General features: G+C 35.3%; 1 protein-coding gene across 1 annotated transcript in view; it reads right to left on the bottom strand.

Moving 5' to 3' along the window:
* DSG3 (desmoglein 3) overlaps positions 1-10,855 on the bottom strand; it is a 30,273-nt gene extending 19,418 nt beyond the window's left edge. The window contains exons 1-5 of the mRNA XM_045527220.1: positions 10,731-10,855; positions 2,308-2,343; positions 1,672-1,803; positions 636-791; positions 51-195 (exon numbers count right to left, since the gene is read on the bottom strand). Coding sequence (XP_045383176.1) covers positions 51-195; positions 636-791; positions 1,672-1,803; positions 2,308-2,343; positions 10,731-10,775 — 514 coding nt within the window. The 5' untranslated portion in view covers positions 10,776-10,855. The remainder of the gene's footprint in view (positions 1-50; positions 196-635; positions 792-1,671; positions 1,804-2,307; positions 2,344-10,730) is intronic.
* Between the last annotated feature and the right edge of the window lie 8,335 nt (positions 10,856-19,190).

Here is a 19,190-nt window from a genome sequence, read left to right as displayed (position 1 = left end):
ATATTTAAAAATAGCTAAATCGAGGGTGATAGGTACTGTAAAAGACTTACTTGAAGCACTGTTTTCTTCAATTTCACCCATAAATACGCTTTGTGAAAATACTGGAGCATTATCATTAACATCCAAAATTTTGACTGTTAGTATAAGTGGTTTCTCTACATCTTGTCCTTGGGCATTTAGAGCCCGACATGTGATCTACAAACAGGGTAAAAATGTGAATTATTAGAATTATTACTATACAAACTTAGTTTGCATACTATTAAAACTTGTAGCAGTAAAGCCTCTGCTGGCGCGTCCAGAACTTTTGTGCAAAGAAGAAAAATATTTCCCCAAAAGGTAGACAAAGTGGAAACCTGTGCCCACTCTGGGGAGACCGACTGGGCAAGTTGCCCCTCCCTCCCGGCTGCTGGTGTCTCATGCAGGCTGCATGCTGGATTTTGGGGTGCTCTCCTGCGGTTTTCCTTCAGGCTCACAAACTGTAAGTGTAGGCTCTTTCTGGAGGGACTAATATTGCTATTTGCAGGTAGACTGATTCATGTACTGATCTTTACTCTAAATTCACCAGCAGGGGAGTGTCACTTCCTAAAGCTATGGCACACAGGAAACGTAGCCCAATGTTGAGGAAACAAGCTTACCAGGAAGCTGGGGGTTTCCTCTCGATCAACGATGGCTGTTATGTTGATATCTCCAGTGTTTTGATCAACAACAAAGATTCCAAAAGGTGGCTGATCGATTCCCACTCCAGAAATTCTGTAGGTAATTTTCTGGGTTGCTTGGTAATCTGAAGTAATCTGTAGCCAAGGAACATCCAAAATGTTGAGGTGAACGTCAGTCAGGCCTTTTCCTCCCCACCCCCACCTCCATGGGCTAAGGTCATCCGTTCATTTGATTCACTCTTTTTGACACTGTGCAATTTATTTTTTTTTGCCTTGATAGATGCTAGGAATATGAATTAAAATCAAATTGTTGCTTCTGCCGACCAGCCTGGACCACTATGTGTTAATCGTTTTAGCTTTGGAATATTTGCTCAGACTGTGGCCATGGTGATGTTAAATATTCAGAGAAAGTCAAGGGCATTTAATATTGACAAGGCTACTCTTGAAGGATCTGTCCTTATCTGATGACATTAAAAAAAACGATGCTTATATAGTTTAAATAGGGGGAATTGGAGAGAAAAAAGGGAAAGGGATTATATAGTAGGTGTTAAAATATGTATCAAAATGAATTCCTTTTTATTATTGTAATTTTTAAGCTTTTTAACGGAGAAAATTTCAAATATATATGAAGTTGGAATAGTATAATGAACCTGACACATCTCATCAACACATGGCCAATCCAATGTTTACTCCCAACCATTTCTCTAATTGTCTTATCCATGTATATTTGTTCTATTTGTTTGCTAGAATCTGTATTCAAGTAAGGCTTATATATTAAAATTGTTCAATATGTCTTAATTCTTTTTTATAACTTTAGAAGCTACCTCCATCTATCTCTCTCTTTCTCGCTCTATCATTATTATTATTATTGTACTATTTCTATTGAAGATACCAGTTCATTTGTTCTGTGGACTCCCCAGTCTGTATTTTGCTAATCGGAATTGCCCTATTATTTTAATATATATCTTATACATTTATTCTAAAAACTCAAACTGCCCCTGTCGATATACCTTACCTTGGCAATTGGGTTTCTTTTTGAGTTGTCTTCTCTTTCTCTGCAAGGTTTTGCAAATTTCACCCATTCACGTTTATACCTTCTTTTGGTTTGTTGCACTGCTGTTCTATCTTCTTTGTGTTGTCCGTTTGTCTTATGTAAAAAGGGATTCCATTTATTATACATATTAAAGGCAATTTTTACTTCCAATTATTATTATAGACACCTAGGTTGAGGAACCCCTATGTTTCAAGATATCTAAGACTGTTAGATGCCTAATTTGCTCTCCCTGACACTTTGTCAGGCAAGAAACATTAAATAACTAAAATAATTACAAAGCTATATGATTTTTAATGTTAGTAATTAATCATGTTTTATATTTCCTTTATATCCTCCACAATATCGAACTGTCTGGGCATATAAGATTTGACCAGTTGATATATTTAAGATAAGAAGAAAGAATGCATAAAATAAATTGTAATAATGACATTTAAAGATGACTGGTTTTTAAATATTGTTGGGTTAGTTGCTAGAATTTTAATTTATTTATTTCCACAATTAAATACTTTGAAACACTAAATATTTATTTTTCCTATACACAATTTTAAGTTTTTAAATTAAACTATTATAAGTACAAAATGCTTTTTCATACTTTACCTCTGCATGCAATTCTCCATGAACCAACATGACCACCTGTAGACATTTAAATAAAGTCAAATTAAACATGAATCCTTCACAAAAGTAATTACATAAAATTAATAATCCTGATCATTACATTCTGTTGTTCATATTGTAATTTGTTTCTATTTCAAAAGAAGTAGGTTTGGAGAAGCAGTATTCAGAAGGTAAATTCCTATCAGCAAAAGGAATATTGCTCTCAATATAAGCAAGTTTTTCCAGTTTTGGCTGTTCTACAAACAGTTCCCAGAAGCTATGGAAGTCATTGGTTTGGGAAACAATGTGATCATCATTGTGATAAACTTCAGAAAGTGGCCATAGGGGATTATTAAAAACCATCACCCACCCAACTGACTTGTAAGAAGGCAATCCTATATTAGTTATCTGCAATCACAGGACATTTTCTTTAATTGTACAAGAGTGGAGAGAATGAAATGGAACTAGTCTGGTTTAGAGAATGGAACCTAAAAAATGGGGATATGCTATTCTAACCACAAATACCGTTTGCTGTGAGGCATGGATCTGTTAATCTCTGCCTTATTACTTCAATTTAAACTTTGAACTTAATTTTAAAACTGGTATGAAAAAAAATAAATGAGGGTTAAATGAAGCCAGGAAGGCTAGGGTCTTCACTTTCTCAAAAGCATACGATGGGACCTTCATTTGCATCATTTTCCATCTTGTTTTCCAACTGGAATGCATTCCTCTTTCTTCTCCACCCACCTAAGTATTACTCATCCTTTAAGATCCACTCAAGTTCCAACAGCCTCCATGAAACTCTTTACTGATTACTCCTTTTCTGAGTTGGTACAATACATATTCTGTACCATGCAATTCGGCCCATGACGGTTTACCGTGGTTTATTGTTTCTTATTGTTCTATGTGCATGAAAGAATATCTGTGCTAAGCCAAGAGAATTGTAAACTTTTCAAATCAGTGCTTTTGCATATTTTTTTCTTGCAACCCTCACAATGCCTGTCTCTCATCAGATGTTTACAACAACTATTTGCTGATCCATTGATTTTCTGATCTGAAGAGAATCTAGTAGGAAAATAATTGCAGAAAATAAACCAGAAGAAAAAAATTTAGAAGAGTAATAGTAGTAGCTAATGTTTATTACGTGGTTTCTGTGTGCTATTCCTAGAGCTTTATACTATTATCTCATTTAATACTTATGGCAGCCATCTGAAGGAGACTCTATTATTATAATCTCTATCTTATGGGTGAAGAAATGGAGACATGAGAGAACGAGTACTTTTCCCCAGCTAGCAGCTAGCAGCTCTGGTGGAGCCAGGATTTGAACTTCAGCCTGACTGCAGAGCTTATACATCACTACTACACCAGACCGCAACCAAAGTTGGCATAAAGGAAAAAAAAAAAACTAGTGGTAGAAAGAAAGTTATACGACAGTCAATTTAGATTATATATGGTCAAAGTCTATGGTTGCTCCTAAAACAATGAAGACTTATTACATTGTTTATTATTTAGAGTTATAAAGAACAGACAAGTCCAAGTCTGAACCAGAGGAGAACTATGTCAGGCATAGGATGTCAGGACCCTTCCATTCTAAACATTTCAGCTGAAACTCTGATTTCAAAGAGCATGTGTTCAGATTGTCATGAAAAAGAACCAGTACATGTGGTTATTATATGTCTCAAAATGATTTTACAATGGTGCTGCTCTTTAATACCATCAGTTACTTGGGAGAAAAGACCAGAGCAATGCAATAATTGTACAACTCCTTTCCCAGTTCATGAGAACGACTCAGCCACACGTGAGGGAAGGGATGGGCCAGGGATGCTCCCCTTTACAGGAAAACTGGAAAGAGTCATCCAGAAAATATGAATCATGTTTGTACTAGCCCCATAGAGAATGATTCTTCTAAGAGACATGAAGGTACAATTTCTGTTTTCCTGGGAAGCAAAGGAAAGACAAACCCTAAACTATGGAGAATTAACATTGTAGACAGTTGCTTCTTGTTTGTTCAATCTTTTCATAGAATCAGATCCCTTAGAGAAGTTGTTTAGCCTGAATCCTTACTCTTTCCTAGTCTTTTTTTTTTAAAGTCAGACCACCAAGAATGTTCCCTAATTTTGGGAAGCATTGTGGAAATGTGATTTTTTTTTGTACTTCTAGGAATATACAGTAATTGATAAGAAAGATTTCTGAATATTGCAATGCTCTTTAGATATTTAGAAATGTAAATACATTTGCCTTACATTAATAATAATGTACATAAATAATGCCTTACATTATTCAGAATAGTATTTTTTTAAAAACAGCTTAAGTTATTTTAGTTAATTAAAACTTATATAATAGATACTTGTTTTAGTTAATTTGCTAATATAACTATTTTGATTATTTTAAAAATAATGTCATTTATTTCTTTATTTTGACAAAAACTGTATATATACATATTATGTACAACATGTTGTTTTGAAATATGTATAAATTGTGGAATGGCTAAATCAAGATAATAAATATTTATAGTTTTCTGACAATTTAAATCAACTAAGTTTTCTCTTTTGGTGGCCTGGATTGAGAATACCGATGCAGAAAAAGCACCCCTCAGCTTGAGAATTTTTGAACTTTTCTATCTTCCTCTTGTTTTCTGGTTATTTGGCAAATTTTAATTATATGATTTCTAAAACATCAATATAGCCTAAATGCCTTGGTAGAGATAGAAATTAGAAATATTTTATTAAAAGCAAATCTGATTATTAAATTCAAAAAGTGTGTAAAATGATTTGGCATCATATGCCCAATTTGCTAATAAAAATGTATATTGTTATACCATTAAGGTTACTATTGAATGTGGTAGATATATGATAAATATAATTTGAGGTTATGGGTGGCTAGACTTTTAAAAACCATTTGTAATAACACCTGCTATTTAAGTTAGTTTGGCCAGGAAGTTTTGGGGGTTACTTCAAAGTGTCATGTGAGGAGGGACAGACCATTAGTCTCTAGATTAGCTGCAGGGAGTTCATCCCAGCAGGTCGTAGGGCATGACCACTCCTCTCATCTCTAGTATGGGCATTTCTCTCTGGGAAATTTGTAGAATGAATTAGATAATGCAAAGAAATCATTATAAGTTTTATTTTTTTTATTTTTTTGAGACAAAGTCTTGCTCTGTTGCCCGGGCTAGAGTGAGTGCCGTGGCGTCAGCCTAGCTCACAGCAACCTCAAACTCCTGGGCTTGAGCGACCCTCCTGCCTCAGTCTCCCGAGTAGCTGGGACTACAGGCATGCGCCACCATGCCCGGCTAATTTTTTCTACATATATATTTCAGTTGGCCAGATAATTTCTTTCTATTTTTAGTAGAGACGGGGTCTTGCTCTTGCTCAGGCTGGTCTCGAACTCCTGACCTCCAGCGATCCACCCACCTCGGCCTCCCAGAGTGCTAGGATTACAGGCATGAGCCACTGCGCCCGGCCTCATTATAAGTTTTAAACATGATTTTGTATTTATTAATTTTGGGGGAAAATGTCATGAAATATACACAGGTTGGTGATATTCCTATAATTGGTACTGTATGATGATTGCGAATGTGTCAGATCATAGAGCTCATTCAACACATTTGATGAATAAATTACATAGGTACTGTTCAGAAAAAATGAGCAACTTATTTTTCATAGTATCTTATATAGCTTTCTCTATATGTTGAATTTTTTAATTTAAAATTTAAAATCTCCAAGACATTATAATAAGCTTTGTATTTATCAGGGCAAATTCCTTAATTGAACAGAAATGATGTATGTCCAATTACTTGGAAAATTATCATTTAATTCTGGACAATTCAATTTTCAATAACTGATTTTTAGAATAAACTCGATTTAGAAAGTTAAACCTTTTATCATGATAAAGATTCTTAAAAAACCCAAATATTCTTGCATGTTCTTAAATGCTCACTTTAAATGCTGTAGGCTGCAGTCAAGTGTGGTAACATAAAATTGGACACTAGACTCTGAATCCCTGAATCTAAATCCCAGTCCCAACCATGTACCAGCATATAACTTGGGAACATTACTTACTCTTTCAGTTTCTTGGTCTGTAAAATAGGGATAATAATTTTACCTACCTTATAGTTTTGTTGTGAGGATTAAATAAATTAATAGGTATAAAGCACATAGATGAGCTCTAGCCCCCTAGTAAGCTAATTTTATTAAATTAACATTTAATAAATTGTTAATTCTGTCCCCGAACTTAAAAAAAAACGTACAAACGGGCACTTTGACTGATATGAAGTGACCTGTTATTGTTATTATTTACTGTCAAGACACAGAAAGACCATCAGAGTAAAAGGAAAGAGTGCTCCACTGTACAATTGTGTAGGCTGCTCCTTAAACAACTCCAGGGGGCACTGTTCACACTGTACTTTATATGAATGCACCGCCTGGAGTTGTGCAGTGCACAACCTGGCCAGCTGCATAGCGGTCCTGCAAAAAAATGTGCATATTGGACAGATTAAATTATTCATCTTATAATTATGGACAGTAACACATCGTCTATATAATTTCCTTGTGATGACCTACCCAAAGGAAGCCCTCACCTTAGGCTATCAGATTGACTCTTAACTGGAAAGGAAGAGCCAAAGGCTAACAGGTTTATGAGAAACCTCTTGGGCACTGAGTGTTCCAGATCCAGCTGAAAACTGGTTTCAGGTATTAAGCAAGTGGGAGTGCTAATTGGTGGAAGTAATTACATCTTTCCCAACTTCTGCCCAAGTAGGTGGGGCTGGGAAGAATCACTTGGCAAGGTTATTCCAATTTTAGAATCTCAGCTTTTGGAGAGGCTCAGTACAAAATTTATCTTTATATATTTATTAGCACTGGAAACTGGATTAATCAAGAGAAGAAAAGGTATCTCAAAGATTTTCCTTTTGTTAAAACTTTGGGCGGCTTAGCCTACGATTCTTTCCTAAAAATTTACTTTTTGAGTGTTCTTTGGAAGAAGGTAGTTGAAGATAGTTGTGCTATATTTAGAACATGTGCTAATTCAAAACTCAATATTTAAACTTCTCTCTTGCTTTCCTACCACCACCAATTTCTTTTCAAAAAATTATACTTTAAAAATCTTTAGATTTTAAACATCTTTATTAATTGTGTAATGAGTAAAGTTTTACATAATATAGTAACATGAAATTATATAGCTCATTGTCCAAATGCTAAACAAACTGCTTTGGAGTTGGTAGACAGTAAAACACTGAACAATATTGTCTTTTGAAGACAAATTTCTTCAAAAGGTTAAATCTCTGAAGTTAGGCATTTCGACCACAAATCCTTTCCTCAAAGTTTTTATTTTGTAATGTGTGACATGGATCAAACAAGCACAAGAATCCGATAACTATTACATTGTTCTTCAAAAATAGGCAGGTGTTCCCCACGCCTTCTCCTCTCAATTATTCATCTTGAAGACTGAACAGCTGAAGTTTTGAGAAACTCTCCAAGTTTGAAAACATGTTATTTTCTGACACCCACAAGTAAGGTCATTTAAAATATACCTTTTATTTTTTTCCTGTCAATTTTCAAGCAATTAATCTCACAACTGTTTTTGACATACTCTTTGGCTCAGGAAAAATGTAGGTCCTTTCTTGACTTGTTTAAACTGGATGTTGGTGGTTATTTCAAATGGTAAGGCATAATTATTAAGACGCTATCAAGAATTATCACTATTACTAAAATATTACAAGTGATAAAAATTAGAGTCTTACAAAGCACTTTATATTTCTCAAAGCACTTTTTTTTTTTTTTGCACACATTGCTGCTTTATTCTTACTATGGCCATTTTCATTAGGCAGCGGTTGGGCTATAATTATTCTTATTTGACAGTTGAGGAAACAAGGCCTGAGATGAGTCAGTGGTATTACTAGAGATTCAAGTCTGTGACTTTGCTAATACATCTCACCTCTCTAGGCAGCCCATGTATGGTCACTGGATGGTGGATTTATTCCAAAAACCTCCAAACATGTCTTCCACCTCTCAGACCCCACCCTTCAATAACAAATAAGGTATGCATTCCCACTTGACAATGCTTTCAAAAAACATTGCTTTTTTGTCCTCTATAACCACACTATTTCAAAACTCTGGGTGGCTCCCATTTCTAAAAGGATTCCATTAGCTTTTACAGAAAGCACTTTTCAGTCTGACCCTCAGCTGCCTTTCCAGCTCACGTCCAGATTCTCCAAAGCAAACTGTCATTCCAGCCAAACCGGTGTGTCCATTGCCCCTAGGCAAATGCCATCATTGCGCCTGCCTTTGATTATGCTGGTCTGACAACCCAAGATATTTCCCTTTGGCCCATCTATACTTATCAAAAAGCAGTTCAGATCTCACGGTATCCACAGCACCTTGATTGCCTGCCTCACTCCTGACTGACACTGCCTCTTGCCAATAGCATTAATAGCAGACAGCACTGTCTAATAGAAATATAATAAGAACCACAAATTTGAGTCACATGCATAATTTTAAAATTTCTACTAGTCACATTAAGAAAGTTTTAAAAAGGTGAAATTAACATGTTAATTAACATATGTTAAAATTAACAATATCTTTAATTTGATCTAATATAGCCAAAATACTATCATTTCAATATACAATAAACATAAAAATTATTAGTAACATATGTTACCTTCTTTTGTTCATACTAAATCTTCGAAGCATTCAAACCAACAACATTTCAAGCGGTTAAAAAGCACATGTGATTAGTAGCTACCATATTGGACAGAGCAGGTGTAGACCACTCAGTTTAACAATTATATATGAAGTTGAATAGCTTGTGTGTGTGCATGTGAGTAAAATTTTCCTGAGTGGAGTAAAATGTCTGATGTTTCATAGTTTCCTCCACGACTAGAATTATAGGGGCACTGTGGGTGGGTGGTGTTAAGTTTAGAGAGGGCTCATTCAATCATTCATTTATTCATTCTTCAAATAATCATATGTCCACTGTACGATAGATATTGTAGTAGGCATTGGGGATACAACGATAAAAAATAGACCCAATATATAAGGATTTCACAGTCACTCTAGAATCAGAGGGGAAATTGAGAGTGGTCTATGTGTCAAAGCAGGGAAAAGAGCTTCCCTTAGTGTGTGGTGGTCCCATTCTATGTCCTTAAGAAAACGCTATTGCAACACCCTGTGCCCCAAACCCCTAACTTCCCCATCTTGGTCATCAGCTTGGACATACAGGTTATCAGGCTACCTGCAGTTCAGCCCAGAAATTTCCAGTTGGAAAGGTGGGAAAGTCGTACAACTATCACATTTCTCTTTACAGCATTTCTTGTTTGAAATAAACTCATTAGATACCTAAAACAATTACCTTGTCATAATAGCAACAGACTCTTAGGAAGAGCTGAGACTCATTTCTGGCTTGAACATTGTCTTGAGAGGGAAGGCTGGGAAATTCTAGCCCATAAAGCAGCCTAATCTAACATTAGACGACTTTAGCTTTTAGAAAGTTCTATCTTGAGATCTATTCTCTGTAACATTTTGAAAACCGTTTATCTCTATTTTTTTAGATGAAGAAATTAGGCAAACTGATGCCTGAGCCAACCCAGTTTATCATTGACAACATTGGAATTAGCATTAGGATTTTTTTAATATTCATTTAAGGTATATTTAACTATTTTGATATCTTCAGGTAACTGATAATATTGTAACCTGTTTTTCTTCAGTATAACAACACAGTTAAGGAATAAATTAGTCTGTAACATCCAGACAAATATTCTACTTCTCTTTTAGATAAAACTAAGTAAAACTTCCCCAATCAACAGAAGTATTACTCTCCTGAAAAAAACGACTTTAAAATGTTATATGTGTTTTTCTTTACCCAAATCCTGGATTATTATTATTATTGCATGTAATGGCTAAACATAAACACTGTTTGCTTAAGAATCCTCCCTACTTCTCTGAATAAAACATTGCTTTGATTTTCATTCAGCGGTCTTTGACTATTTTAAAAGCATGTCAGGTATCAAGACCAGGCATGTAGAGTTCTTAGCCATATTCTTAAGAAACATATAATCTTGAAAAATAGAAGTGGCTCCCTTTTATGTGTTTTTGTGTGTGTGTTAGAAAAATGAATAAAAGCATAACTTTGAAGAAAATGAAGGTGTTATAGAAAATACAACCTGAGAATAGGATTACTTAATTCGTTACCTAAAGAAATGCTAAATGGTTACTTTAAAATTCATTTCTTTCTGGTTTATTTTTTCTATGTAAAATATAACATTTACAAAAAAAGGAGGAAATGGGAAATCTTTACAATTTCATTTTAAAGTGTTTATTTGCACTGCACATTTTTAGAATTTATAATAGGGAATTCAGCAATCAAATATTATATTCTCTAACAAAGAAGGAAACAGGGAAAGTTTGAGATTTTTAGGAAAATACAAGACTTACCATTAAAATGGCCAGAGCCCCTGAGGTTCTGGGAAGGAGCCCCATCGTTGTCTCTGATTTCCCCGGTGAACAAATCCAAGTGAGCTGAGGCTTCTGTCCTGCCAACAGTCCGCATATGATGTCTAAGAAAAGCCCTCAGCAGCGTCTTTGCTGCCTTCCGCAGGAGTCTACAGATGGCCTGTTATGCGGTCCCTCCCCACCCTAAACCAAGGATTGGTCTCGCCAGAAACGCTTGCATCACTTTTGCTCCCAGGTAAAAACTTAAGACACACCTCGATTCCTAAAGCAATGAAATCCTTTGTTGGAAGCTGAAACAAAAGTTCACAGGCTAAAGACAAAGTTTAATAGGAAGGTGCCAGATGAATAATAAATTATTCATGATGTGGAAGTGCAAAAGCTAGCCCTGACCACACTGAAAAAGAATCTAATTGCCTTCTTCTGGTTACAATAAAAACTGAAGAGCAAAGCAAAACAAAAAAATCCCCCAAAATCTAACTTGTGGAAGAGTACTTATTTTTAGCCTGAGTATGCGTGGGTAGATCTAAAGTTAAGCAAAATGTAGGTGTTAAGCAATAATACATTTATTGAAAGTAACTACGAATAGGAAGAAGAAAATAATCCCATCAAACAATCATTAATGTAGGGTTTTTCCCCGAAAATATTAAGGGGGTACAAATGTTTTTGTTACATGAATACCTTATATAATGCTTAAGTCCCGGCTTTTAGTGTGCGCCATCACCAGAATAGTGTTCATTGTACCTGATAAGTTTTTACCCCTTTCTCCTCCCAACCTCCCCACTTTTGGACTCCAATGATCTTTATATTTCTTTGTGCCCATGTGTGCTGATCATTTAGCTCTCAATTATTACAGAGTACATGTATTTTTTCTTTCCATTCCTGAGATATTTCGATAAGGATAATCACCTCCAGTTCCATCTAAGTTGCTGCAAAAAACATTATTTCATTCCTTTTTATGGCTATTACTCCATGACATATATATACACCACATTTTCTTTATCCACTCATGAATTGAGGGGCACTTAGGCTTGATTCCACATCTTTGCAATTGTGAATTGTGCTGCAATAAACATTCAAGTGCAGATGTCTTTTTGATAAAAGGACTTATTTTCGTTTGGGTAGACATTCAGTAGTGGGATTGCTGGATTGAACGGTAAATCTACATTTATTTCTTTGAGAAATGTCTATACTGTTTTCCATAGAGGCTGTACTAATTTTCAGTCCCACCAACAGTGTACAAGTGTTCCGTTCTCTCTGTATCCACGCCAACACTATTATTTTTTGACTTTTTCATAATGGCCATTCTGAGTAGGGTGATATCTCATTGTGGGTTTAATTTGCATTTCCATGATGATTAGTGATGTTGAGCGTTTTTTCATGTTTGCTGGCTATTTGTCTATCTTCTTTTGTAAAACTTCTGTTCGTTTCTTTTGCCCACTTTTTAATGAGGTTATTTTTTTCTTGCTAATTTGTTTGAGTTATTTGTAGATTCTAAATATAGCCCTTTATTGGATGTATAGCATGCAAATATTTTCTCCCATTCTCTAGGTTGTTTATTTACTCTGTTAATTATTTCCTTTGCTGTGTAGAAGCCTTTTAATTTAATTAATATAAGTTTTGAATAAAAACAATTAGAAATAATACCATACAGTTATATGGTGTCCCAGATATTTGAAATATATAAATAGTGCATTGCAAAAGCAGCTCTCTGATAATACTCAGATGACATCTTTCCCACTGTATATCTTCTCATTTGTAACTTTTTAAAAAAGTAGATTGCCTAATAAGATAAGTTATTTTTGTTCTCTTTTAATTACTCAAGACATCTCCCTCAGAGCAGTCAACATGCTCACTGCTACCTACTTGGATACGCCTAAACATTTGGAGTCTAACCTTAAGTTAGAGGACATAAGAAAAACTACCAACACCATTTTAATTAGTTTACTTATAACATTAGAGTTAAAAACACTTCTTAAAGTTCTAGAATAGTCAAAGAAAGGTTTGGTAGAAGAGCAATTTTATTTTTGTAAGTATTTATACATCAGGTTTTAGAAGCTTTTTAGTTTCAGGGAAACCATTGAATCACAAAGTATTTTAAACAGAAGGATTATGTGGTCTATGAGTCAGAAAAAACATCTTGTAAGCAAAATTTCATTTTGTTTCTTTTTACATTGTGGTAAAATATATATACATAACATAAAATTTACTATTTTAACTATTTTTAAGTGTAGAGCTCAGTGGCATTAAGTGTGTTCACATTGTTGTGCAACCATCCATCTTCAGAAAAGTCTTATTTTTGAAATAAAGATTTTGTAAATAAAGTTGTATTGGAACACACCCACACCCACTTGTTTATGCGTTATGAATCTCTGCTTTTGTGCTACAATGGCAGAGTTGAGCAGAGTTGAGTAGTTGGACAGAGACGGTATGGCCACAAAGCCAAAAATATTTACTATCTTGTTCTTTATAGGAAAAAATTTGCTGACTCTTAGGTGAAACCATATACCTTAAATGATATTTATGACTGATCTGATGGGTTTTGACTCTAACAAAGAAATAATCAGCGAGTCTTTAAAAGCTGCTTCCACTTGGAAAGAAAATTTCAAAAGATCAGGTCTGATGTTCTTTGTAGAGTTTCCTCTAAATTCTATAAATCATATTTTATACTTTTTGATTAGAATCAGAAAGTGAACTACTACTGAATCCTTTCCATCACAGAAAGACTGAGGCATAGGACAAAGTCTTTTCTGAATTAAGAAGTGGTTTCTCTGTGACTAGTTAGCAAATGTGAGTGGATAGAAGCTGGCATGTGCATTATTGAATTTATTAGTGATTTGTATAATGTGGAATTCAGTGACCAAAATGTTGGTTGCCTTTCTGAATTTACTGTTGGAATTTGGTTAACAGTGGTCAGAGTTTGGGGTTGATATGGATATATATTGGTGATTTTTCTTATAGTATAATGAGAGGAAATACATATGTGTGGGCAAAAACCACCATCACATACTAGAACTTATTTTTTGAATGAGAGGATTATAGACATATTTTATTTTATTTTATTTATAACACCTTTATGTTTTCTAATTTGGTAGTGAGAATGCATTGGTTTTATAATTTAAAAAGATTATTTAAAAAATAATGTGAGGAAGGCCAGCTTTTATGAATAACATTCTAAACTTTGGGGCAGGAAAAAAGAGACAAATTTAATAAACTTTCAATGTTTTCTCTCCCACCATTTAATATGTTGCAACTCTTCAGAGTATTATTGTGCTAAAGACAAAGAAGATTTTTAAAAATGGTAGCCGGGAATTACAATGTTTGTAAGCATAGCCATTTAATTCCATTGTGGACTAAATTCTAGATGTGGTTCACTTTATTCTGATTTGCCTTTCCTAAAACTCCAGGTTTTTTTTGACAATTTTAATTAATCAGGGCTTAAAAATGGTAATTATTCTACTCTTTCCTTACCTGAACATAGATTAAGAACTTCACTGGTATTTCACTTTCGTATTTTGAAATACCATCTGAGGATTCTTGGTTGGATGGTATATGAAGGGTGTGGGCACCCTGCATAGGGATGGCTTGTGGCATACTTGGCCTGATGCAGGCTGGCTCCATCCACCCATCCCAGACAAGGAGGATTATAGAAAGCAATGACAAATCCCACTGTGCTCTCCATAGGCAGACGAGGCTCTCTACTCTTCTTCCACGTGCCCTTGACAGTGCTTTAACCAACACTTCCTTTTTTTGGAAAATCAGGGACTGTAGTAAGGAAATCAAGCACCTTAAAGTATTGGGGCCACATTTACACAGTGGTAGGAATGTAATCTGGAAGTTACTCCTGCTGGGTGGTGCGCTTGCATTGTGCCTTCTGGACTAAGCAGTGCTTTTTCATTTATGTTTGGGAGAAGGAAAGAAGGGAGAACTTTCCAGTGCTTTGTGGTGAGTGTTTATGTTATGACTCCCTGGATAATGGCTTTGGAAAACTAAGCACAACTTGAAACTGGCTCTTACTCAAGAGGCTGAAATAAAAATAAGAATTATAACAATAATAATCAGAATAATTAAAAGGGAATTTCATTGTATGTGTAAATATACATTTAATGCATCATGTTGAAAATATTAATATAAGAGTTGGAAAGTAGGTACAGCACATCACAGCTTTAAAAAGCTAAAGAATTTAGCTTTTGCTGGAATTTGAACCATGTCACACGATGGCATGAGGAGTGAAGCATTAAGAATGAGTATTCAAATGGGCAGCATCTTCAGAGGATTCCATGATGTTCCTAATGCTCATTACCTACAGCAATTCTGTTGTCCATCAAGTAGAGAATGTTAATTAGACTTTGCCTCCCCGGTAAGCCTTCACTGCCTTTTGTTTGTTTTGACTGGAAACCTGTATGTAATATATCTTACATGTCAGACATTACTACTTTTTGATATTTAATTGTTCTTGAATGTCCACAAATTCATGAATTGAGATATTAGTTCCACAAATCATGCATTAACAAGATCATACAGACAAGCCTGAAATGGCCTGCAAAAGTATTGATCCATCACATTCTGTTTTTCAAGGTAATGGAAATCATATGCCTACCTCTTCCGTTAGGATCATCACCTGAAGGCATCCAGAAATGTTGGAAAATGCAATGATTGTGCCTGTGTAGAGAACAGTTTGCACTTTAATAATTAGTACATGGACATGTTGACTCGATTTCCTGTTAGATGGTATCTAACAAGGTTCACCATGCTTCTCTGATTCCTGGAATTATTTTTTAAAAAAGATTTGCATAATTTTTATTGTATACTGATTCAAACCCAGACATCAGAAGGGTAAATATGGATAAATGTAACTTTTTAAAAATTTCACTTATACTGTGGACCAGCGTCAACTTTTTGCTCTGATTTAGTCTGATTGGATAATTGCTTATTTGTGGAAGTATTTTTGTAAGGTCATAAAAAGTGTTAATGAGGATTTTCCTAATGAACCATATACTTGCTCACTTCAACAAAATGTTTCTTTCAGGAAAGCTTTTCTTTGGTTCTTGTTTGTTGGAGGTAAAACCGAGAAGGATGGACCTACTTACAAAATGTATGTTGAATCCATTTAGTTCCCTCCTTCTCTGAGCTTCCTCGCTAGCCACATTCCTAATGTCTCTCATGTAGAGGCGTATTTCAGCCTCTTCAGTAACAGCCAGTTTGACGTTGGGCTTAGGTTTCCAAAGCCATTTTCCAGAGAGTAATAACATGACCATTTTCCAGAAAACACTAGAAGGTTCTCCCTTCTTTCCTTTTCCCAAAACATAAAGAGCTCTTGCTTCTTTCCTGCCTCTTGCCCAGTTGACTGTCACCCTCACTCAGCAGCCTGAGTGCTATTTTTAAAAAGATCACGGCTTCCAGTGTACTTGGAACAGAATCGAAACTTGTCTGTCATGATTCACAGGGAACTGCCTGATCCATTCCCCATTTTCCTCTTCAGCCACCTCACACACTCCCTCTCTCTTGCATGCACCTTCCTTTGTTCTTCTAAAACCCTAAACTCTTTCTGCCCCAGGTTGTCACTCAGTACCCACCCCCACCCCCATGGTAGCTAATGAGACCTCAGAGAGATCCTTACTTCCAAAGCTTGGGCACCCTCATCCCATTATTGTTATTATTATTATTTTTATTTTTTACCATTCATCCCAGTTTGCTTCCTGTATAGTGCTTAGTACTCACGGTATAATTTATTTCTTAGCTCACACAACTGAGGGATCATGTCTCTTCCATTTACTAGAATATTCCCAGAACTTTGCAAAGCGAATAAATGAAAATATCTTTAAAAAATCTGTGCAAGTATATCTGTTAGATCAAAGGGAACATATAGTTCAAATTTCCAATAGATTGTTCTCCGAAAGGCTGTACCAATTTACATTCCTGTTGTTAAAATATGAGCCTGTCCTTCCATCCCTCCCATAAAGTTTGTTATAGGTCATTCTTTTCTGCTTCTTTAATGAGAAAACAGTACTCTTGTGAAAAAGACATATTTTAGTTCTATTAAGAGAGTTAAATGTTATTTAAATGGTAATAATTTATTAGACTGTAAGAAATTAAAATAAGGTTAAGATCCTGAGTATATCAATCTAAGACACAGACTCAGGGGATCCAGGAGATCTGACATCCCTCCTGGCCCCAACATCGTCCTAACCTTTTCATCGTCTCAGGTGACATGACGATATGATATGAAAAGGCATGAGAACCAGATATGCAAAGCTAAATTGTTTACTACACTCTCTGGTGATGTTATGTCCCCTTCATTTGTACATTTCAGATCTTCCTGGTGATGACAAAGAACACGTATCACAGAAGTCCTCAACTACTTTTAAGTATCGTGGGAGCTGTGACTTTTGTTTTTCTAGTAATCAAATTGTACCAGTCTTGCGATTGGTAATTGCTGAGGAGGGGGATTTTTCTTTTATAATTGTTTTAATCTAGATTGTATGTGTTTCCTGCTTTGCCAATCTGTAGAAGGATGGTGTCTGAAAACAGCATGGAGCACAAAGAAAAAGTGACCTCCACGGATTTCAGGAATGACTGCAGCTGAGAACCACCAGCTCTGGCATGGTGGGGCTGGGGGATGCCTGAAAACGAGGAGGCTGCCATTCTTTATTCCTTAGGGTCAGCACATTTTTCTACCAAAGGCTCACATCTTACGGGCTTCTTACCTACTGAGGTATCATATACTGATACTTTTGTGATTAGTAAGTTCCAAGAAAATTTGTCAAACCTGTAAAACTTGTACAACTTATTGTACTCTATGTTTTAGTATGAGTGTCCTCATGAGGAACTATAAAACCTCTGGAAAAGATTAATCAGAGAGAGAACAGAAATTTCACATGTATTTTGTTGCTGCCGATTTTCAGGGGGCAGAACACTACTTTCATCTCGTGTGAATCTGTTTTGTATTCACCTAGTGCTTAGGAAAGCATTGAACTTTTAGTTCAAACACATGAACATGTTTCTTTTGCAGTTTTGGACATGTCTAAGTGGCCTTCCTTTGAATAAACACCATTATTCTATTCACTGACATTAGGAAGAGGATTAGAATCTATTACTCACCTGAATTGTTAATAAATCAGTCTGACAGTAAAATGTTTTTTAGCCTATAGAAGTTTTATTCTATATTGTTTCTCTTTAACTTTTTTTGAACAGCATTTCAGTTTACTTTCTTTTATTGAAACGTCTCAAGATTCCTAGGGGTTCATTTAGTCTGAACTCTGGATGTGTTTTTCAAAGCACAATCTTTGCTGCATGAATTTGTTTTTGATCCAAGGCTAGCAGCACTAAAACACATTGGGCCTTTTTCTGAAAGGTGCACCCAAAGAGAGATTAAAGGTAGAGAAAACTCCACCTCTGTTCTCCTTCATTAGCACAGCGTGTCCAAGAGTCAGTCTAGGCTTTGTTTTCAATGTGTGAGACACAGGGCCAATTTAATGGGTGTTTGTGCGTGTTGCTCAACCTCTGCAACATGGTGACTTAACGTTAATCTTCAATTCTCCAGTGTGAAGTCAGGATGGACAGATTCTCAAAACACCTTTTTATTACTTTGGACTTTGAAGTGATGCAATTTATGCAGAATTGGGTTGGTCAGACTTCATTTGAAGGAAGTGCTTTGACCGCATGAAATTCGATCTCCAGTTAATTTTACTAAACTGAAGCTCCTCAACATTCAGTTGATCTATTAAAGTTTCCACTTTTTTTTTTTGGCTACATTTTGATAATTTATATTTTGCTAGAAAATTATTTGTATCTGCCAGTGTTTCCAAATTTATTATCATACATTTGCATATAGCACTTTTCTTAGAATTTTTAAGGTAGATTTTTATAGAGTGAATGTAAAAATCAGTAACTTTTATTTATCCTAGTCTAGAAAGTGAACTGAGAAAAAGAATTGATTCCCAATCTCAATTAAAAGTTGTAAAATATTTGGAAGTAACTTTGTTAAGAATGTACAGAAGACTATTAATGAAGGGCATAACATAAGATCAAAGAAAATAGAAAGACATTATTATGTTCCTGGATGAGAAAAAATATTACTATATTATAAAGTACCAATTCCTCCCAAAACAAAAAAGCTTAAAGCAATTCTCAGACTTGACCCGTAATCTAAGTGGGAGGTGGAGGTAGGATAAGATTAAAAATATCTAAAAGTCTATATGGAAGAAAAAATGTCCCTAAAAGCTAATAAAAGATGAAGAAGAATGTTGAAGGATCTTGCCTTACCAGATATCAAAATTTACTGTAATGATACTATTATCTAAAGAGCATCTGTTAGGTATAACTATTGTTTCTGAACTCACGTTTCTATGTGCGGGACTTTGGCTACAGGAAGGCGACTGCTCCCCATTTCTCCATGGCTCCTGTTTATGGATGATTGGTGTACTTGGGAGAAGGAATTACACT

The sequence above is a fragment of the Lemur catta genome, chromosome 16 (genome assembly GCF_020740605.2).
Source record: "Lemur catta isolate mLemCat1 chromosome 16, mLemCat1.pri, whole genome shotgun sequence".
In the NCBI taxonomy this organism is placed as follows: domain Eukaryota; kingdom Metazoa; phylum Chordata; class Mammalia; order Primates; family Lemuridae; genus Lemur; species Lemur catta.
This window is presented reverse-complemented; position numbering and strand designations above follow the sequence as displayed.